This window comes from Eulemur rufifrons, chromosome 21, assembly GCF_041146395.1.
Source record: "Eulemur rufifrons isolate Redbay chromosome 21, OSU_ERuf_1, whole genome shotgun sequence".
Lineage (NCBI taxonomy): Eukaryota > Metazoa > Chordata > Mammalia > Primates > Lemuridae > Eulemur > Eulemur rufifrons.
Window position 1 is genome coordinate 17346728 of NC_091003.1, and position 22716 is coordinate 17369443.

General features: G+C 47.4%; 1 protein-coding gene across 11 annotated transcripts in view; it reads left to right on the forward strand.

The window, feature by feature from the left end:
* Positions 1-1329: 1329 nt before the first annotated feature.
* Positions 1330-22716, forward strand: part of ASCC2 (activating signal cointegrator 1 complex subunit 2) — a 40625-nt gene continuing 19238 nt past the window's right edge. For 5 of the 11 annotated variants that reach the window (XM_069497041.1, XM_069497042.1, XM_069497043.1 and 2 more), the window contains exons 1-6: positions 6049-6551; positions 11993-12163; positions 13245-13374; positions 18916-18983; positions 19923-20033; positions 21083-21195. In XM_069497041.1, coding sequence (XP_069353142.1) covers positions 6270-6551; positions 11993-12163; positions 13245-13374; positions 18916-18983; positions 19923-20033; positions 21083-21195 — 875 coding nt within the window. In that variant the 5' untranslated portion in view covers positions 6049-6269. Of the gene's footprint in view, positions 1370-6048; positions 6552-11471; positions 11631-11992; positions 12164-13244; positions 13375-18915; positions 18984-19922; positions 20034-21082; positions 21196-22716 lie in introns of those variants that run through there. The other 6 variants (XM_069497036.1, XM_069497037.1, XM_069497039.1 and 3 more) reach the window with 3 other exon arrangements.

Sequence of the window (22716 nt, forward strand, 5' to 3'; positions counted from 1 at the left end):
AGCTTTGATGAACTGGACAGAGGGCAGGGGGATTGGACAGACATGGAGCGGAGGCCTAGTGAGAAAAAGCCTGGCTTATCTGAAAGCTGCTGGGGACAGCAGTTCCTGGCTGAGGACAATGTGGATTATGAAATTAGTATATTTATGTAACACTTTGCAAAGAGATTCCAACTACAATTATTTCATTTTCCCGTGAGGACGCTTTGCCAATGCCTGAGCTCAAACCACTATCACCCCTCACATGAATCTCCCTCATTCAGTAGTCTCCCTGGCTATAGAATTATCTGTAAAAATGGCCACCAAAAATCTACAGACAGAAAGTAGATTACTGGTTGCCCATGGATGTGCGGGCAGAGGGCTAATTCCTCTCCCCTTGAGTCACAGCTGGCCTTGTAACTTGCTTTGAGCAATAGAATGTGGAGGAAGTAGAGCTGGGTGTGGTGGCTCACACCTATAGTCCCAGCTACTCAGGAGGCTGAGGCAAGAGGATCGCTTGAGCCCAGGAGTTTGAGGTTGCTGTGAGCTAGGCTGACACCACGGCACTCTAGCCCGGGCAACAGAGACTCTGTCTCAAAAAAAAAAAAAAGAAAGAAAGAAAGAAAAGAAAACAAAAAGAAAAATCGCATCCTGCTCTTAAGATAGCTATACCCAGCCTTCCTGATTAAAAAAAAAAAAAATTGTACTGCATACATACAGAAAAGTGCACAAATCTTAAAGTATACAATTTGACGAATTTTCCTAAGTGAACACATCTACATAGCCACCACCAAGATGAGGACCCCAGCCTCAGTTGTCTAGCCCCTTCCGGTTCACCGGACCCAGAGGTAACCACCGTCTTAACAGCATCACCACTCATTAGTTTTGCCTGTTCTAGAACTTCCTATAAATGAAATTACAGTCCGTATTTGTTCCACTGTCTTCTTTTGCTCAACATCATGTTTATGCTTTTGACTTGTTAAAGCTTCTCTTCTGGATTAAATTTGTAAAATGAGGACTGAGAAGGTTGGGAAGGAAGTTGAAGCCTGGGATTCTGAGAAGCCATCTCGGGTACCATGCTTGGATTTTCCAAGAGGTGGAATCACATAAGCCGCCCTCAGCGGACGTACCCTCTCTGCTAACGCAGTCAGGGAAGTAGATGGGGAAGGGGGCGTGGTCACAACTGCTCGGACTCCTTGTGGGGGCGGGGTCTTAAGGGGGCGTGGCCCAGGCCAGCTTCCCAGCGGTAGATGCCGCCGGGGGCGGGGCTAGGCCAAGGCTTCCTGTCCGTGCCTGCGGAATCGCCGTTTGACCCCGGAAGTGCGGGAGCTCCGAGAGCTGTCACAGTGAACGGCTGCGGCGGCGGCGCAGCGCCGGTGGTGGAGCCGCCGAGGTGAGTGCGTGGCTAGGCCCTGCCGGATGCGGAGCACGGGGTCCGGGAGGAGCCGCGGCTGTGCCTTGGGCTGCCTCGGCTCCCCCACCCCCTGGCCTCCACGGCGGGGCCGAGGCTTACGCTGCCTTAGGGGCCGTGAGTGGCCCCCCGGCCCCGAGGCTAGGCCGCCAGAGCCGGGAGCCCTGGGTTCGAGGCTTGGCCCAGAGTCCCTGTGGACGAGCCACAGATCCCCCACCCCCACCCAGGGCTTCAGTTTTCTCAGGGTTCATTTATTCGTTCAACAGATAACTGGTGAAGCGCCTGGTCGAGCGCGTACTACGTGCCAGGCACTGAGGATACAGAGCAAGACAGACAAGGTTTCCTGCACTCTTGGAGAATACAGTCTAGTGGGAGGACACAGTCAACGACAAGTAAATGCACAAGATGTTATAATTAAAGCTATGAGAGAGTGAATACTTTAGGTAGAGCTATCAGAAGGTCTCTGAGGAGAGTAAATATTGAATTGAGACCAGAAGAGTGATGACAGCGAAACAGAGGGAGCAGTGGCCCTGGGGATGCTACCAGGCCATGTTGTAATCAGAGCTTGTACGGAGATCCTCTCCTAAGAAAGACCTTTCTTAACTTTTGGCTTTGGCTGCCCTGCCTGGCAAGGGGATACAGTGGTGGGCACAGACATAGTCATGGTTATTGTCCTTGTACTTTTGAAACTTCATGTTCCAACTTTGCCTAGTTAATTTCTACCCATACTTTAGACAAAAACTCAAATCTTCCGTGACATACTCTCTTCTCAAGTCAGGTCTCTAAGTTAAATGCTGTGCATAGCCTGATGAGTCTTACCTATATAGCATACATTATAGTATTGATTTTTGTTTGTATGGCTGTTGGATACATATCTGTCTTTCCCATAAAGACTGTAAGCTCTGTGAAGGGCAGGACCAGGTCTGTTATTTGCCCACCTTAGACTTCTCTGGGCTTCAGTGCCTACCACATAGTAGGTACTCAGAAATCTTTGAATGAATTAGATCAGCAGTCCCCAACCTTTTTGGCACCAGGGACCAGCTTCATGGAAGACAATTTTTCCATGGACCACGGGGTCTGGGGGAATGGTTTCTGGATGATTCAAGCACATTATGTTTATTGTGCAGTCACACCTCTCTGCTAATGACAATCTATCTTTGCAGCCACTCCCCAGCACTAGCATCACTGCCTTAGCTCCGCCTTAGATCATCAGGTATTAGATTCTCATAAGGAGCACAAACTAGATTCCTCACATGAGCTGTTTTTCGTTTTTTTGTTTGTTTTTGTTTTTTTTTTTTTTTTTGAAACAGAGTCTTACTCTGTTGCTTGCCCCAGCTAGAAGGCAGTGGTGTCATCATAGCTCACTGCAACCTCAAACTCCTGGGCTCAAGCGATCCTCTTGCTTCAGCCTCCCAAGAAGCTGGAACTCCAGGCGTGCACCACCACACCCAGCTAATTTTTTCTATTTTTAGTATAGAGGGGTCTCGCTCTTGCTCAGGCTGGCCTCGAACTCCTGACCTCAAGTGATCCTCCCACCTCAGCCTCCAAGAGTGCTAGGATTACAGATGTGAGCCACCGTGCTGGGCATTCGCATGTTCAGTTTACAGCAGTTTATAGTAGGGTTTGCGCTCCTATGAGAATCTAATGCCACTGCTGATCTGACAGGAGACGGAGCTTATGCGATGATTCCAGTGATGGGGAGCAGCTGTATATACAGATGAAGGTTCACTGGCTCACCTCCTGCTGTGTGGCCTGGGTCTGTGGCCCGGGGTTGGAGATTGCAGAATTAGATGATTAACACAGTATCTTCCTTTCTGGTGGCTCATAAGAGGTCTCTTCTGCCATCAATTTATCATCACCTCTTTCTAATCATGCCCCTCCCCCCACTTAAATGACTCCTCACTGCCTTCAGATGAAAGGCCAACATTTTTAGTGTAGCATTTGAGACTCTTTTTAAACTGGCCTTATCTTCTCTATCCAGCCTCTTCTCTTGTCACATCTGTCAGCCTCTTTCTTACCTTATGTTTTCAGCAACACCAAATGTCTCTTTCTTCTTCAAAACCACACTTTTAAGGCTCTGAGTCTTAGCTCATGCTTGCTGTCTGCTTGGAATGCCCACCTTTTCCTCCTGTCCTTCAACATCCAGGTTACAGGTCATCTTCTCTGTAACATCCTCCTTTCTCTGCTGTGCTCCAATTTTGGAAATTTCCTGTTTTAGCTTTAACACCGAATGATAGTCATTTACATGCCCAGGACCCAGCATGTATTCAGTCAGCATTTGCTGAACAAATGAAGACTCCCAAAATGCCCTGCCCATGGTTGGGACTGGAATAACAATAACAACTGAACTTTATTGAATGCCTATTATATGCCAGGTATTGTACTGAATACTCAGCATTGATTACTTCTTTTTTTTTTTTTTTTTTTGAGACAGAGTCTCACTCTGTTGCCCAGGCTAGAGTGAGTGCCGTGGCATCAGCCTAGCTCACAGCAACCTCAAACTCCTGGGCTCAAGCGATCCTACTGCCTCAGCCTCCCGAGTAGCTGGGACTACAGGCATGCACCACCATGCCCGGCTAATTTTTTCTATATATATTTTTAGCTGTCCATATAATTTCTTTCTATTTTTAGTAGAGATGGGGTCTCGCTCTTGCTCAGGCTGGTCTCGAACTCCTGAGCTCAAACGATCCGCCCACCTCGGCCTCCCAGAGTGCTAGGATTACAGGCGTGAGCCACCGCGCCCGGCCTTGATTACTTCTCATAGCAACCCTGAGAAATTATGTACTATTACAATTCTGTTATCACAGATGAGGAAATGAAGGATTAGAGAGGTTATAGAACTGTTTCAGGTCTCAAAATGGGTAAGAAAAGGTGGAGCCAGGATTGAACCCAGGCTGTAGGACTGTAGAGCTCTCTTTAACCACCAAGCCAGGCTGGTCTTGAACTCTTGCAGGCACTGGCTTGTAGGAGTGAATTTCTTTTGAAAGCAGGTGCTATCTCTACCTGTCTAGACCTGGACTCTGGGGCCTACAGTTTAAAGGGTGGAGACCTGCCTCTTCCTTCTGACTCTTTCTCTACTCTGTGTTCTCACTGCTGTCTTTGGTGGGTGAGCCTGAAAAGAACCGGGCCTGCGAGTTATTTAGATTTCTGCACTGGCGTGCAGATCACTGGTATTTCCAGCTGCTCTTCCAGCATCGCTGGATGGTTAGAAAAAAATTTTTTTTTAACACATTCAGTGCAGCAGCCCAAAGCAAAAGAGCTGGGCTTCAGTTTCAATTTGACCACTAATGTATTTGCCTTGACTGGATCAAGGTTATTCTTTGGACATATAAAAATAATAATCTTTGTTGTCCTTAACTGGCTTGTGAGAGGCCAGTAAGATAGTAACTCAATTAGAAATAGCATACACACAGCAGAGGACATTATCTATGCTTCGCAAAGCTGAAAGTTGAAAACTGTCCCCAGCCCTTTATTACTTTGCCTTGTGATTTTTTTCTAGGCCACTACATGTGTAAAGAGACCATGTGTCTGATCCACTGGGATCCTAGAGCTGGAACAGGCCTCAAGAACTAGGCAGACCGGTCCTCTTTCGTTATATCCCTCTAGGATGGGGATCTTTAAAGTCTTTCAAACAGGCCAGAACCAAGGTTCCTTGTGTACCAAGCTGTTCCCTCTGCCTGGAGCACCCTTCTTCCCTGGCCTGTCTCCACTATCAAGACTACTCAGCTTCTCCTGATTCTTTGAACTCTCCTCTAGATATGCTTTGACAGCCACTCCACCCTCCTACCCCACACTACCCCTAAGTTTGACTAGACCAGACACAGTATAGTGAATGGTTAAGAGCCAACATGCTTAACCACGTACTAATTGTGAGACCTTGGGCAAGTTTCTTATCTTCTATGAGCCTCTATATCCTCATTGATAAAATGAAGATAATAATAGAACTCACATTAGTGATGTTGTGAGCATTAATACATATAAAGCAAGTTAACGGGGACAAAGTTAAGTTAATGCTGAGAATAGCACTTAGAAGAGCACTCCAACATCTAATACGCATGTTGGGGCTGCTTTCATTGCCATTATTGTTATCACTGGACCGTGAGCTCCTCCGGGGCAGAGACCCTGCCTTAGCAGTTTGCCTTCATATCATTAGGCCTGGCCTAAGGTCTGAGACACAGGACACCTGGTAGCTCGTGGCTCACCATGCCCTGCAACTTGTCTGTGAGGGCTCAGAAAGTGACAGTTTTCTCATCCTGATCTCAGTCTGTCTTCACATTGTCATTGAGACCATGTCAGCCTTTCATGGCATGTCTTGTGAGGGGCCTAATTCACTTCTGTTCCATGATTCAGCCAATACATGTGTCCCTCCTGTGGGTCAGACCAAGTGATATTGTGAAAAGAATATTGGACAGGAAGACAGGAGACCTGGGGTCTGTCACTCACTGGCTCTGATGCCAGTTTGGGCCCCTATAGGAAGGAGCTTGCACTGGCAGTTTTCTCTGAATTCTCTCTTCCTCCCTGGTCCTCCGTTCATCTGTGTCCTTCTTCCCTGAAGCCTAGAGAGGTTGTAAAATCTTAACACCCTCTGCAAGTGAGGAAAGGCCCATGGCTCCAACCCTCAAAAGACTTAAAATCTGGTTAGAGTCTTCGGAAGAGTGTCCTCCGTATTCAGTCATTCATCAAATATTCGATGAGGCCTCTATACCAGGCCTGTGCTGGTCACGGGAAGGGTAGCGAGAGAAGGAAAGCCCTGGGCACTGTCTTCACAGAGCTCACAGGCTACTGAGCACACAGAGCTGGAGCCATAATGAAGATGATCTAGTTACTTCTTAAAGCAGGTGGGAATATATCAGGAGTCACCTGGGAAGTATTTTCCTCCACAATGGAGAACTACTGCTTTGAAAGTCACCTTGACTGGATGAGTAGATGCGTTGGAGGCCACAATAGGAGCCTCCTAAGGCCAGAGGTTGAAGCTTCTCTTCCAGCTCTGGGATCAGCCCCAGAGCAGGCCCTGCCCCCAGGAGTCTGTGTGTCTGCTCTGTTCTTCCCATCCATATTCCTTTCAGGAGGGTCACGCAGCACAATGCCAGCTCTGCCCCTGGACCAACTCCAGATCACCCACAAGGACCCGAAGACAGGAAAGCCGAGGACTTCACCCGCGCTGGTGAGCCGGTTGCCTTGAGGCCGTTCAGCCTGATATTTTCAATCTTGCAATTTCAGAAGCAAAAAGTAAATTCCTTCTTTATCTGCTGCAAGAATGACCCGAGGGCCATGGTCAGTGATTCAGTAGCTGAGACACTACCGAGCCCTTCCAGGCCCAGGGTAGAAGTTTCCTTCCGAGAAGCAGCTTGAATTTGAGCAGTATTTTCCATGTCACCACCCTACACCTTCCCCCCAAAGCATTTAATTTTGAATCAGCCTGTTGGCAGTTCTGACTCAGCCTGAGTTGGGCTAGAAACGGACCCAGCCCAAAGCCGGGTTCGGGGATTTGACGCTGTAGAGGGTATTCAGGTTTCAGGTAGGAGGTTTTCTGAGCTATCTAAGCTGCTATCCACACTTCGGTGGGAACGCTCATTTCAGAGGTTGGGCTGTCTTTTATCTCAACTGGGATAAGAAGCACCATATACACAGACTCCGGCAGGGCTTGTGAGACTGAAAAATAAGGAGGCTGTGAACATGCTGATTACCAGCTGCAGAGAGAGATTAGAGCCATGGAGAGGTGCCAGGCTGCTGAAGGAGACAGACGCAGGGACTGGAGTCCGCATACCCACTTGTTGTTTTCCCAAGAATATGAGTTTACTTGAACAAGGTGGGAGGAAGTGTTTTCTAGGGGCTTGAGTAAAGTCGTGGGAAACAGGAGCTTGGTGTTCTATTTCCTGCCCTTTGGATGGCTTCTTATTACTTCCTAAATACTCTCTAATAATAGTACCTAACATTTATGGAGTACTCGCCCTGTGCCAAACCGTTCTAAACACTTCACCTGGATTATCTCACTTAAGCCACATCACAGCCCTATGAATAGGTATTTTGATTGTCTCCATTTTACAGATGAGGCAACTGAGAATTCAAGGTCACAGAACTAGGAGATTAGGGGAGCCAGGATGAGAACCCGGCCAGGCTGACCCTAGAACTCATACCCTTAACCTTCCTGCTATAAAGCTTCTCATTTCTTTTTCATAGTTTTTTTTTTATGTATAGAGGATATTTATCAGAAAATCTAGAACTGTTCTATTCACTAGGGTAGCCACCCAATAGGTAGCCAGTAATGTGGAGAGTGCTTGAAATGTGAACTGAGGAACTGGATTTTTTGGTTAAATTTTAATTTATTTAAATTAAATAAATTAAATTGCAGTCAGTCCTAGAGCCTTGAGTGAGTCTGATTCTTACACCACCCACAAGTTACTTGAGGTGGTAGCTAGCAATATAGCAGAGTTACCGAGCACAGGCTTTGTGTTAATCTCACAGATATTTGGCTGTGTGCCTTTGGACACATTACTTAACCTCTCTAAGCCTCAGGATCCAAAACAGGTAATAATAAGGCCCAGCTTTGTGGAGGTGGAGGGGGCGTTGTAAGGATTAAGTGAGATGTCTGTGAATTAGCACTATGCTTAGGACATAGTAAGCACTCAATGAATTATAGTTGTGATGGTGATGACAGCAGTGACAGTGACAGCAACATTGAATGGGGGTAGGGTGAGAAGAGGGATGAGCTGAGGGAGACAGCTGCCTGTTCGAGGAGGGGTCTTCTTGGCCATACTGAAGAGCATTGCTAGGCAGGACACCAGAAGCTCCTGAAAGATTGTCCTAAAATATGTACCCATCCTATATTCTTTGCTTTAGTCTCAACTTGGGAGCAAGAAGATCTCTAGCCAAGGGGCAGTCACTACACTGCCTTTGCAGGGTAATAGGTAGAACTAACGTTGGTTGAATAGCTGCTGTTCAAATGGCTCTACTTGAAGACCCAAAAGAAATGGTCTTGGGCCAGAATGGGTGAGTGGGCTCTTGAGGAAGACAAGACTGATAACATTTGGAGAACAGTGCAAAATGGTTTCCTATCAAGAAAAACAGGCCGGGCACGGTGGCTCATGCCTGTAATCCTAGCACTGTGAGAGGCCGAGGCGGGTGGAGTTCGAGACCAGCCTGAGCAAGAGCGAGACCATGTCTCTACTAAAAATGGAAAGAAATTATCTGGCCAACTAAAATATGTATATAGAAAAAATTAGCCAGGCATGGTGGTGCGTGCCTGTAGTCCCAGCTACTTGGGAGGCTGAGGCAGTAGGATCACTTAAGCCCAGGAGTTTGAGGTTGCTGTGAGCTAGGCTGACGCCATGGCACTCACTCTAGCCCAGGCAACAGAGCGAGACTGTCTCAAAAAAAAAAAAAGAAAAAGAAAAAGAAAAACATAAATGTGATGGGCAGAGAATGTTCTGATAGGTTCGCAGAGCAGATGGGACCTAAGCTAGGCTCACTGAATGGTGGGGTGGACTTGGGTGGGAGAGAGGACACAGCTGGAGCCTGCTGCTCCCCTGCTCTGAAATCTTCCATGGCCCCTCATTCCCTCCAGAATCAAGGTCCTTCACAGACCTTGGTAGGATCTGGTCATTCATTACTTCCATTCGTTCTTTTGTCCAGCCAGCAAATATGTGTGGAGAGTTTGCTTGGTGCCAGGCATGATTCTAGGGACTGGGAATGCTGAGCAAAGCTCAGACTAGCTCCGGAGACCTACAGGCTAGTGAGAGAGACAGTTGAGAAGGCAGGCCTTCCCCTTTTATATAACTTTATTGAGGCATTATTGAAGGACAATAAACTGCACATATTTAAAGTGTACAATTTGATTTTGACATCTGTATACACCCACGAAACCATCACCATCATCAAGACAATAAACATTTCCGCCACCCTGAGACATTTCCTCTCTTTGATCCATCCTTTGCTCACTTTCTGTCCCCAGCAACCAGTGATCTGAAAGCACCTTTGATGCTGCCCAATTGGTACAGTCAGATAAGCACAGAGTGCAGGTGCTAGGGGAGAGCCCAGGTGAGCTCCTAATCCAGTTGCGGTGGGAGTCAGGGAGGCTTCCGGAGGAGGTGCAGACAGAGCCAGGTCTGAAGGACAAGCAACCATACCGGGGAGGCACATAGATACTGTAGGTCATTGAGTAGGTCTGCAGTGTAAGCTTTGGTTCAAATCCAGCCTCAGTTGTCTCCTTAGCCCCGTGACCTTGGGAAAGTTCTTGAACCTTACTGAGTCTTTTGTTTCCTCCTCTGTAAAATGGAGTGAATACTATCTCCCTTTTAAATTGTTGTTTTAGATAAAAAAGAAATAGGCTATGGAACATGCCTACTGAGCAGCTGGCACAGGGCAGGTCCTCAATAAGTGGTGGCTTTCATTGTCATCATTCCAGCATTCTCCAAATCCATCTCCCTCTGCCCAGTGCAGTCTCTGCCCATTTTTTATGGCCCGTGTTTATGACTCTATAAAATGCTGGGGTTTTTTGTCTAAAAATCCTTCCCATCCTCCAAGGCTTAGCTCAGATGCTGCCTGCTCCAGGAAGCCATCTCTTGTCCTCTAGGCTCTGCTAATTCCCTTCTGCACTCCCACGGTCCCTCTGCCAGGTTGGAGCTGTCACTTCCTCTGTTATGTGCTCACTTGGTGGCTTAGATGTGCTTCTTCCCCCCTTAGGATTGCAGAGAAAGTAGAGTCTCGGGTGTGTGCGTATGTGTGTGTGTGTGTGTGTGTGTGTGTGTGTCTGTTAGGGGAATGAGTAGCCTGGCCTGAGAGGTGAGTCAAAGAGGTAAAGTGTCGACAGAGGAAGGAGGAAACTTGAAAACCAAGGGGATGAATTTAGGCTCTAGACAGTTGTTTTGAACTTTGTTCAGTGAGAATTCCTTTTTCAACAGATTCATGCCTGGAGCTCCACTCTATACATTTTATTTAAATGGGAGGGGGTCCTGCAGATAAACGGCCCTAAGAATTCTTATGGCACCCAAAGACTGCACAGTTTGAAAACTTACATAAAGCAGTAGGAAGTCCTGGGAGGTTCTCAAGGAGGCTGACACATTAGTCTCAATTTTCCCATGCCCCCTGGGCCAGCAGACCTGGAAGTGAGTGGGTTGTGGTTGATAACAGCTGAGATGTTGCCTGGCTATCCTGCTTCTGCTGCTCCCAGAGAAAGCAACCCTTATGTAGTCAGAGGGGAAAACTGAGCCCATGTTCTCTGCTTTATGGTGAACAAAGTAAGATTTGTTCATGGCAAGGTAAGGGCTGGATGAGAGAGTTTGTGATTCTAAGCTGAGACCTGCAGTTACTTGATTAGAATCTTTTCTTTAAAAAAAAAAATTACTGAGGTTTTTTTTTTTTCCGGTTATAAAAAGGATACAGCACAGTGATATGTACAGTATGATACCATTTGTGTAAGGAAGAAAATGGACCCAAACAAATGCTTTATATGGATATATTTTAATGTAAATGCTTAGAAATGGTCTGCGAGGACACCTACCAGATGGTGAGTGGTTATCTCTGGGGGGGGACACTGGGACTGGGAGTATGGTCTCAGGTGACTCGTCTCCATAACATTGTAAGTTTTTGAAAGAAAAGATGCTTCACTTGTATAGTTAAAAATTAATTTTAAAAGTAATACATGTTCATTTTTTAAAAATTGGAAAATATATTCAACCCACAACCGCCCCTCCCAACACTAGAGATAACCACTGTTAGCTTTGGGGTGTTGTCCCTCCAACTTCTTCTTTTTTTAAAATCTGTACCAGTATGTGAAAATATATATGTACATATTTTTTAAACCAAAACCTGATTATATAAAATTGAGTTTTGTATCCTGCTTTCACTTCCCTAAACCTTTCCCCATGTCATTAAATGCTCTCCAAAAACATGGTTTTAAATGGCCACCTCGTGTTCCCTGCATACAACCATGCCCCCTTTGTTAGATACACTTGGTTCTTTATGCTTAAAAGCTCTTGGAGGGTCACCGGTTGGAACAGCCAAGTGTTGTCATTGCTGTGGGTTGGCAAATGGGCCCTCGCTGACTAACCTCTGCCACGTTAACACGTGGTTTTTGGATCCGTAGCACCCCGAGCAGAAGGCAGACCGGTATTTTGTGTTATACAAACCGCCCCCTAAAGACAACATTCCCGCCCTAGTGGAGGAGTACCTGGAACGCGCCACCTTCGTAGCCAATGACCTCGACTGGCTCCTGGCCTTGCCTCACGATAAATTCTGGTGCCAGGTAACATTCTATCAAAATTCCCGCTAAGACAAAGCACATGACATGCTGTTGGTTGGTTGCTGTTGTTTTTCTTCCTCCAGGAGGTGCTTTTTTGTCTACTTCTTAGACTGGATCCTTAACAGCACATTGTGGTTTGGATTGCTCTGTCTTGTATCATAATCTTAATGATGTTTACTCACCTTCCAGAGTGTCATTTTTAGAAACTTGTGTTTAGCCCTCGGCTCATTCATATCTCCTTGGTCCCTGGGGTTGGAGTGTTTGCAATAGGCCAGGACTGATGGGCAGTGAGCCCCTGCCCAGTACACACAAAAGCCCTAGGGCCTCCGGGATAAATCCTCGCTCTCCTCTGTCGCCTGGCTTAGGTTATCTTCGATGAGACCCTACAGAAGTGCCTGGACTCCTACCTGCGCTATGTCCCCCGCAAGTTCGACGAGTGGGTGGCCCCGGCCCCTGAGGTTGTTGATATGCAGAAGCGCCTCCATCGAAGTGTTTTTCTCATCTTCCTCCGCATGTCCACGCACAAGGAATCCAAAGTAAGCCCCTGATCCCATGACTGGTTGCCGCCTGACACCTAACACCTGTGTGCCAGGCACTCCACCCCTGGGAAGAAGGCTCTGGAAGCATTGGGTTTCCTCTTTGTCTTCCCTCCACCTTTATTCCCACCATTGGGAATGAAATCTGTGCCACCTCCCTTACCCTCTAGTTCACCAGGTCGGTCTGCATCACACCCAGTGTTTTATCAATGGGAAGGCCCTTGCCAGCTGACGCGTGACTCTGCCTTTACTTGTGCGTCAGAGGAGAAAAGCATTGATTCTGACTTTTTAAAGGAACTTGTATACTCTTTTTAAAATGCTTTACTGTTTCTTCCCTGGCTTTCAAAATAATAGTGCTGTCTCCGAACAACTTAAACATTGCAGAAATATTATACAGGTAGTGAATGTCACCCACAAGATCCCCTCCCCCCAAAATAGCCACTGTTAAGGTCAAGGTGCATGTTCCTACAATGAATTTTTTTGCCTTTGAATGTATGTGTGCATGTGTATTTAAAAAATAGGATCTTGCTTTTTTTTTTTTTTTTGAGACAGAGTCTTGCTCTGTTGCTCTGGGTAGAGTGCAGTGGCGTCATTGTAGCTCACTGTAGCCCCAAACTCCTGGGCTCAAGCGATCCTCTCGGCTCAGCCTCCCAAGTAGCTGGGACTAAGGATCTTGCCTTTTTAAAAAGCTTTTTTAGTATGAAACTTTCAAATATACGCATACACAAAATTTTCATGTACAAAGTACAATGAATCCCATGTACCTGAGTTTTCTTTTTTCTTGGAGTATTTTCAAGCAATCCCAGACATCATGCTAATTTACCCGTAAATATTTCAGAATGAATTCCCAGCTGACCGTTTTGTAGTGTGCTTTTGCTGCTTTCTGTGTTAAAATGGAGGATGGCTGTTGCTCCAAGTCTGTGCATGAGACTCAGATATGCCCACAGTGTGCACAGACCATCATTGATTAGCCGATCCCCAGCTGATGGACCCAAAGGTTGTTTCTCCTGAGTTTGCTATTACTTTACAATGCATGAGTGTTCAGAAAGTCTCTGTCCTTTCTCTCTGCACTTTTCCGTAGGATCACTTCATTTCCCCCTCTGCATTTGGAGAAATCCTCTACAATAATTTCCTCTTCGACATCCCAAAGATCCTGGACCTCTGCGTGCTCTTTGGAAAAGGAAACTCACCGCTGCTCCAGAAGATGATAGGTATGTAGGATGCGGGGCCGGGAGGATGCACAGAGACAGCCTCCACGTGCTGAACGAGAAGTGGCAAAGGCCAGTGCTCAGATAGTACAGAGGGATTCAGCACGGTAGGGGTCGGTAGTGCTAGGAAATTGCTTAACAGATACATGAGTGTCAACTCAAAGAAGTGATTAGGTGTGATGGGAGAGTGGAGACAAAAATGTGTACCAGGGGCTGGGCACGGTGGCTCAGACCTGTAATCCCAGCACTTTGGGAGGCCGGGACAGGAGGATCTCTTGAGCCCAAGAGTTTGAGACCAGCCGGAGCAACACAGTGAGACCCCATCTCAACAAAAAAGTAAATTAGCTGGGCATGTTGGCACACTTCTGTAGTCCTAGGTATTTGGGGGGCTGAGGCAGGAGTTTCATTTGAGCCCAGGAGTTTGAGGTTGCAGTGAGCTATGATGACTCCACTGCACTTGAGCCTGGTGAAAGAGCAAGACCCTATCCCTGCCCCCTCCCAAAAAATGTGTACCAGATGGTTCCTCACGGACCTGAGAGTCTTAGTATTAGGCCGTATGTCAAATAAAGAAGTGGGGAAGTTTCCTTTGGCGATGAGAGTCAGAACAGCAGTGATAGCTAACCTTCATTTGAGTGTGTTCCGGGGCCTGGCACTCTGCCGAGCACTCCACATATGTTATCTCAATTGCGTCCTCATTGCAGCCCTATGAGATAAGTGCTGTCATCGTCCCTATTATAGATAAGGAGGCCAAGGTTAGAATGTAATGGGCCTGCCCGAGTGGACATGACTAATAAATGGTCCAGCTGGGACATATGTCCATGTAGACCTGACTCTCAAGCTCTCGCTCCTTGCCACTCCCTGCTTCAGGGATGATGGTGCTGCCTCAAACATGTCATGATTTGCATTGTTGCTGAGAGCAGATGGGGACAGAGTTCAGAGAGGACTCCCTTCGGTTGTGAAAAGAACAGACGTCAGTGGTTGGATCCTATCAGGAGGCAGTGGGCTGGAAAGTTCTATCAGGAGTGGTATCCTTGTTCTAGTGCTACAGAGGGAGTGGTCCAGTGGATTCCTCTTCGAATTGTAGCTCACGGAGTTGAGCCTGGCACAGAGCGGTGTTTGCCCTGGGCACCTGCCTGCCTTCCTCACCCTGAGATCATGGCACAAAGTCTTCTAACTACCTAGTTACAAAGCCGAGTTATCCTTCGTAAGGGTCCCCTTCATTTCTTCCTTCCCATCCTTCCATTCTTTTTTTTTCCTAATAATAATGATAAGGCAATATATGTTAATGTAGAAAATTTTGGTAGGATATAAATTATAAAGAAGCAGGAAGGCAATTACTAAATTTCTAACAAGAGACAACCATTTGGTTATTTTTTCCTTCCAGTCTTTGTGTATTTTTTTAAAATATTTGTAATGTATATGAAATTTTATATCCAGCCTTTTCATTAAAACAATCTCTGGTTTCTCCTTCAAATCTAATTATTGCCTGATCATCATTAATCTTTTTTTATTTTTCCAGGGAAAGACCCTTAATAATTTTACATAGACAGAGAGGATGGGGTGAGTGAGCAACAGAAGGCATGGTTAGTTAGACAAACAATTATTAGGCCAGTTTGGTTAGAGTGGAGCATTCCAGGAGGGCAACAGCGGGAGACGGGGGAGGGGGAAGTTGGAGCTATACCAGGAAGGGCTCTGTGCCAGCCTTTAGCTCTTAGGAAGTGGGATTGCTTGGTGGCTAAGAAGGAAGGCTCTCGAGTTCAACTGCCCAGTTCATACCCCAGCTCTATTCCTGACTGTGTCACCTTAGTCAACTCAGTTAACTACCTTAAGCCTCAGTTTTCTCATCTGCAGAAAGAAAAGACAAGTAAGGGCCGGGCATGGTGGCTCACGCCTGTAATCCTACCACTTCAGGAAGCTGGAGTGGGAGGATCGCTTGAGGCCAGGAGTTCAAGACCAGCCTGGTACAATATAGCGAGACCCCATCTCTACAAAAAAATTTAAAAAATTAGCAAGGCGTGGTGGCACATGCCTATAGTCGTAGCTACTTGGGAGGCTGAGGCAGGAGGATTACTTGAGCCCAGGAGTTCAAGCCTGCAGTGAGCTATGAATGGCACCATTGTGCTCCTGTCCAGCCTGGTTGACAGACAGAGTGAGACTCTGTCTCTAAAAAAATAAAAATAAATAAATAAAATCAAAAAAGATACCTGCTTTATAGAGTGGTTATAGGGATTAAATATGAGGGGGGTGTGGCTAGGCATAGTGGCTCACACCTAGCCACTCTTGGCAGGGTGAGGTGGGAGGATCACTTGAGGTCAGGAGTTCAAGACAAGCCTGAGCAAGAGTGAGACTTGTCTCTATCAAAAGCTGAAAAATTAGCTGGGCGTCATGGTGTGCACCTGTAGTCCAAGCTACTTGGAGGGCTGAGGCAGGAAGATTGCTTGAGCTTAGGAGTTCAAGGCTACAGTGAGCTATGATGGCACCACTGCACTCTACCTGGGGCAACAGAGCGAGAGCGAGACTGTGTCTCAAAAAAAAAAAAAAAAAAGGAGGTGATGTGAGTAGAGTGCACAGCACAGTGCCTGGCATGTTACAAGCACTTGGTAAGCATGAGCTCTTATTGGGACGAGGCCATGGAGCCTCTAGGAGCTTGGAGCAGGGCGAGGAGCCACCTGGTAACAAGGTTAATCTGGCAGCATGCAGGTGGGGAGGGTGGAGATAGGAGGCCACGGAGGAGGTGGGGGCATCAGCGTGGTTGCTAAGGTAAGAGCCTGGTTGGGCCACTGGGGGGAAGGGTCATGCAGGAGGCAGAAGCAGGGCTTGGTGAGCTCAGCTGGAAAGAAAGATCTTAACAGTTCTGGAAAAAACTGGTGTTGCTTGCAGAAAAAGGGCCTTTGAGAGGTGGGGGAGGGGGTGTGAGTAGAGGCAAGGTCGTGGTCGAACTGTTGGGTGTAAGATGGCTATGCCGATCCAGGGGGAGTTGACGTGGCAAGGGTGGAGCAAGAAAGCTGTCGGCTGCCCAGGTTCCCAATCTTTTGAGTTACCGACTCCTTTGAGAATCAGATGAAAGCTTCTCTCCAGAAAAAACATACCCCCTTATAGACTCTGAGGTGTTTTAGAGTGTTTGCAAATCTCCCATGTTGAGAACCCTAAACTGGCTTATTAAGGAGACCTCTTATTTGGTGTTTAGAGGGTGATTAACACAAAACAGGTCTGGACCAGGCATCAGGAGCCCTTCACTGTGCACGGGTGCCTGTGTGTGTGTGTGTGTGTGTGCGCGCGCGAGTGTGTGTGTGTTGGGAGTGGGTGTGGGAGTGGTATGGAGAAGTGGCTTGCAGTCTAGTCTGTCTCTCTCTCACACACACACACACACACACACACACACACAGCTCTCTTTCTAACCCTTGAGCAAAAGGCACAACAAGGGGCAGCCTTCAATTTCTACACCACAGTAACTTCTGGGCAAAGCAATCACTTATAAGAGGACTGACAAGGGAGAGAAGGTGGGAGAAAGGGAACTGGTTGACTCTCCTGTGGGCAGAAGCCCAGTCTCTACCCTGCTCTTTTTTTTTTTTTTAAAACCTTCAAGGCTGGAATTGTGAATCAGCAAGTGTAATTTTGAAAATAAAGCCTTTCAGTTAGACTTTCTTGGAGCTGCTTTGCAAAGCAGGAGTAGATTGGGCCTTGGCCCGATCATGGACTGCAGTGACCCATTTGGCAATCACTGCCATTCGCCATGGGTTTCTGAACTGCTTTCATCTGAGAAGGGACATTTTGGAAGATACCATTGCTGTTCCTTACCTTTTTATTATTTCTTTAGGAGATCAAAAGTTAGAAAGATCTTCACTGTCATTGGAATCAGATAAAGGAGAGGAAAGAGATTTGGAAGACAGCAAGGATAGATTGTGAAATTTGATCTATATTGATGCTTGTAAAACACCGCTATTACTTAGGCTTTAGCACGGGAAGGATCATGAGGGAGTGCCTCCCCAGCGCTAGGTGGTCGGGATGACATGGGGAACACGGTGCAGCACTGGGAGTTGTGGGAGACTTCTCCCTGGAGAAGGTGACACCTGCCTTCTAGAGGAGTTAGCTCTGGGAGGGTACTCCAGGCAGAAGGAGGGGACAGGGCTGTTGTCTGGGGTTCAGGATAGTTTGAGGGAGGAATACAATGTCGGGAATGGGGAGAGGGTGGCCTAGGATGTCAGCAGGGGTCAGATCTCAAGGGCCTTTTGTGCCATGGCCAGGAGTTTGGACTTGACCTTGAGTATAAGTATAGGAGGGTTTTACAAGGAAAAGCAGAGGGTGCTAGGGAGACAGCTCAGTCATTCCTTGCTTGTCAGGAGTAGGAGGTGGGTGCAGATGGTCTAGGTACACCTTCACAGGTTGTGGGATCAGCACCCATCTGGAGGTGGGAGGTGCTGAGCAAGCCTGTGCTGGTAAAACTGATCTTTCTGGAATCAAGGAATGAAGTGGCCTCCAGGAAAGTGTGTACAGAAAGTCCAGCCACCTAGTGACTTGCTTACTCACCCAGCTCTGGCTTTTGATCTCATTCATTTTTCAAATCTTCTGGGGTCCGGCAAGGGCTGCAGGGTCATCAGTAAGGAAACCAAGGGCACACCTGACTAAAGGCAGAGGACACCTAGAATTCAGAACATACTAATACCAGCTGGCCTTAGATGCTGGGGTTATAGGGGATGAAGGGCCCTGGCCTCTTACAGGCGTTGGTATTTTACATGGTCATGTCCCCCAGCTATCTGCGATCCTCCCCCTTCCCTCCCCTCTTCCTTGCCATTTGGGCAGCTGGAACACTTGGTCTCTGTTCCAGTTACCATATGCTCTAACCTACGCACTCCCAGCGGCAGCACTTGGGGAATAGTAAACACTTGGAGACGGGCTTCGTCTTATAGGAACAACTGCAAACATGTGGTAAATCAACTGCAAACGTGTGGTAAATCTATCTGCAGCTCTCTCTCAGGCCTCTCACCTTGGAGTAGCATGGATGAGTATGGCTAACATATCAAAAGGGAAGGGCACGAGAATTTCCAGAGAAATTTCTCCCTGGAGTCTCCTCACATTTTTGGAGGTGTGGCCTGGCAGGGGTCCTGGAATATTGCATCCAGGTTTCTTGAGCAAAGAGATCATATCTCCTAATTTTCCTGGATGACGAACTCCCAATTCCAAAGCCAAAGCTGTCATAGGAGGCACAGTGCCCAAGTGTGATCAATCCCTGGGGATGTCAGGGCGAACCGGTTTGACCAGGGCAGGTCTTTTATGTAATTCGCTAGGCAGAGGTGCTTAAAAGGTTAAATTGTACTGAGCAAGGTCCCTCCTCCACCCTGGGGAAATTTCTAGGCTGGGCCAAAGCTCAGTGCCAGCAGGGCCTGAGGCCAGTACTAGTCCTAGGTCCTAGCCACAGACAGGATTAGGAAAGGGGAGAAAGGTCACAGAACGTGCTGACAACCATTTGCAATGTGTCGTTTTCACCACCTCCCCACCCCCAACTTCCACCTTTTCCCAATTCCTACTTTTCTCTTCTTTCTTTAGGAAACATCTTTACCCAGCAGCCAAGTTACTATAATGACCTGGATGAAACCATGCCCACCATCCTTCAGGTACCAGCTTTCGCCCTGCCCAGGGGAGGGTGAGTTGGGAAGCAGACCCCAACCCTTCCTCCACGTGATGGTGTTCCTTGACTTCTGGAAGAGCTGAGAGACGTGCTTATTCCCCACCCACCTCTCTAGTGCCATCTCTGCAGACCACACCCCTTCACATTTACCCTTTCCCCCTCTTGAACAGGACTGAAATCTAAGGGCTCCCTGGCACTCACACAAAAAGGGTTTGGCTTGCGTTTTGTGTCACTTGCCAACAGCCATAGCCCTCTGAGGATATTCCTCTAAGAGACCCATGTTTTTCAAATAAGAGCTTAAAAGTTTTACAAAATCATTTCATGAATAATGTTCATTGTGGAAAATTTGGAAAATATTTGAAAACAGAAAGAGAAATATTACTCTTCCCCCATAACCCTACCTCCAAGAGATAGCCACTGTTCACAGGGACTTTTGGAATAGTTACATGCTTGCCTAAAGACAGCACTCTCCATTTGATACGTCCATATTTTACAGCGGGCTCTGTTTTCCCCCCACTGTTCGTTTGTCCTTTATTTCAATATAGTTCCCATAAATAGCCATCTATAGAGGTTCCAAAAATCCGTTATATATTGCTAAAGGTATGTCTTAAATGCTCATTATCAGACACTTGGTCAGCCCATCCAGTCAGGAAATACCTGCCGGATTCTGGGAGCTTTACGTACATGTTCTTTTCAGCTCTCTCCGCAATCCTGTAAGAAGGATGCTCCCATAATCCCCATCTTACACAGTTTTTACTCTGACCCCACTCTCTGAGAAGGTCATTGGCTCAGCTGGTATCCCAGGGACATAGGTACCAATTCCAAAGATTCTAAAACAGTTTCCGTGTTACCCAGTCCTGGCTGCAGGCGGGGATCCCAGCCCTGGTTTATTAAGATGTGAGAGAGTCCTTTTTGCCTTTCACAGGTCTTCAGCAATATCCTCCAGCACTGTGGTTTGCAAGGGGACGGGGCCAGTGCCACACCCCAGAAACTCGAGGAGAGGGGCCGGTTGACCCCTAGCGACATGCCTCTCCTGGTGAGGTTGCCTTTCAGCCTAGCCTCTTGCAGCCCCTTGCCCCGGCTCAGTGAGTAGCTGTGTATTCCCATCACTCAGGCTTAGAGCACTTTCAGCAGGTTTGCAGTTCTCTCTGGGAGCTTCACTGATGGAGTAATGGGAAGAACAGGGAACTAGAATTCAGAGGACAGGGGTCTAGAACTCACTCACTTCGCTCAATAGGCCCATTTGTGCCTTCACTGAGCTCATCATTCCTTTAGTAGAGTTGTATCGAGACGCCCCAGCACGTGGCAGGCCCTATGCTAGGCCTTGAGGGTAAAGTAGTAAGCAAAAGCAGACACTGTCCTGCTCTCATGGAAATTGGAGTCTATGGGGACGACAGACAGAAGGCAGACATTTAAGGAGCCTGGACGTGTGTCAGGTACTGCACTAAGCACGGGAGGTAGAGCAGGAACAAGGCAGCCAGGAGCTGCCCTCCTGGAGCTTGCGATCTCGTTTCAGCAGGGCACATGCCAGGTGCTGCAGGAGCAAATCATTTTATCCCTCTGAACCTCGGTTTCCTCATCTGTAAAATGGAGATCCTAACAGCTGCCCAGCCTACTTTTCAGAGGTGTCAAGAGAATCAGGAAAGTGTCTGAGAAAGCACCCCATGTTCTGTATATCCTCTTCAAAATGGGAGAAAAGTGCGGGCTTGGTATTCTTATCCTCACTGGGGTGTTGCTTCCCTGCACAGGACCAGAGATGTCTTCAGATTCGGGGCGTGGTTTTCCTTCATCTTAGAAGAGAGACTCCTATTATCTTAGAACTAGAAGTGATCCTTCTAGAGAGCGTAGGGTGGAAGTCTGTAGAGCTACAGTGGCAAGACCTGAGGCTTAGAGAGGTTAGGTGACTTGCCCAGATTTTGCTGCTAGACACAGAGCTGGGGTTTGCCCAGGACCTCCAGTGTTCTCTTCCTCTTGCGCCACATCCTGCCTCTTGGAGACCCCAACTTTGTCAACTTTGTCTCAGACCCACTGCAGATCTGTATACGGGGGCAGAGAAGAGTAATGCATTGTTTTCTTTTGAAACAGGACTTAAAGGACATTGTTCTTTACCTTTGTGATACCTGCACTACACTTTGGGCCTTTCTGGATATCTTCCCTCTTGCTTGCCAGACCTTCCAGAAGCACGACTTTTGTTACAGGTACGGCAGTAGTTCTGGCTGTTGAAGTAGAGGTTCTGGTTCACATGCCCATTTAAGAAATGTTTACTGGGTGCTTAGCATGTGTCAGTCCTTCCTTCAGCCTGGGGACACGGCAGTGACGAAGACAGATAAGGCACCTGCTTGCGTGGAGCCAGCCTTTTAGCAGCACTCCCGTTTTTGGCTAAGAACAGGACAGGAGGGGAAAAAACCAACAACACAACCAAGAAAAGGGTAGTTTCAGTTCTGCTTCATTTTGTTTCAAAGCCCCTATTATGGGCAGGCACAGGGAGTCAATAAGAAATGGTCTAGAGGGGCAGGAGCTGAGGAATGAATGAATGGGAAAAAAGAAGAAACAAAAGGTTTGAGGACTTCGGCGTCTAGCGCAGCGTTGACAAGGAAACAGTAAGGGCAGGGCCAGGAAGTGACTCTTAAGAGAGGTCTTGAACGCCAGGCATGGTGGCTCACACCTGTAATCTCAGCACTTTGCGAAGCTGAGGCAGGAGGGTTGCTTGAGGCCAGGAGTTTGAGACCAGCTTGGGCAACATCGCAAGACCCCATATCTACAAAAAATTTTAAAAATTAGCTAGACATGGTGATGCACACTTGTGGTCCCAGCTACATGGAGGGTGAGGCAGGAGGATCACTTGAGCCCAGGAGTTCAAGGTTGCAGTGAGCTATGATTGCATCACTGCACTCCAGCCTAGGCGCCAGAGAGAGACTCTTTCTCTTAAAAAATAAATAAATAGGCCGGGCGCGGTGGCTCACGCCTGTAATCCTAGCACTCTGGGAGGCCGAGGCGGGTGGATCGCTCAAGGTCAGGAGTTCGAGACCAGCCTGAGCAATGAGCGAGACCTCGTCTCTACTAAAAATAGAAAGAAATTATCTGGCCAACTAAAATATATACAGAAAAAAAAATTAGCCGGGCATGGTGGCGCATGCCTGTAGTCCCAGCTACTCGGGAGGCTGAGGCAGTAGGATTGCTTAAGCCCAGGCGTTTGAGGTTGCTGTGAGCTAGGCTGACGCCACGGCACTCACTCTAGCCTGGGCAACAAAGCGACACTCTGTCTCAAAAATAAATAAATAAATAAATAAATAGATAAATAAATAAACAGGTCTTGAAGAATGAATGGAAATCTTCCAGACAAAGTTCCATCTGTCTGTCTTTCAGTCCAGAAAAAACAAAAAAAGAAAAGTTGCAGTGCCAGGAAGGGCATTCTAGGTAGGTGAAATGAAGATGCAAAGGCCCAGAGTGTGTTCTGGGGAGAGCCAGGGAACAGGGTGCACCAGGAGGCAGGCAGTGGGGACACCAGGAAAACAAGCCAGTAACAAGAGCTGACTTTGGGTAAGTCAGTAGAAGTCAGATTGTGAGGAGCCTTGTATGTGCTGGCACAGCCTTTATTCTATAGGCAGCAGGGGGGCTTTTATCCAGAGGACTCGTAGAAAGATCCTGCTGGGATGAAGACAGACACGGAGGAGAATATGGGACAGAGAGGGAGCCAGCACTTTGCCATCTTAGCACCA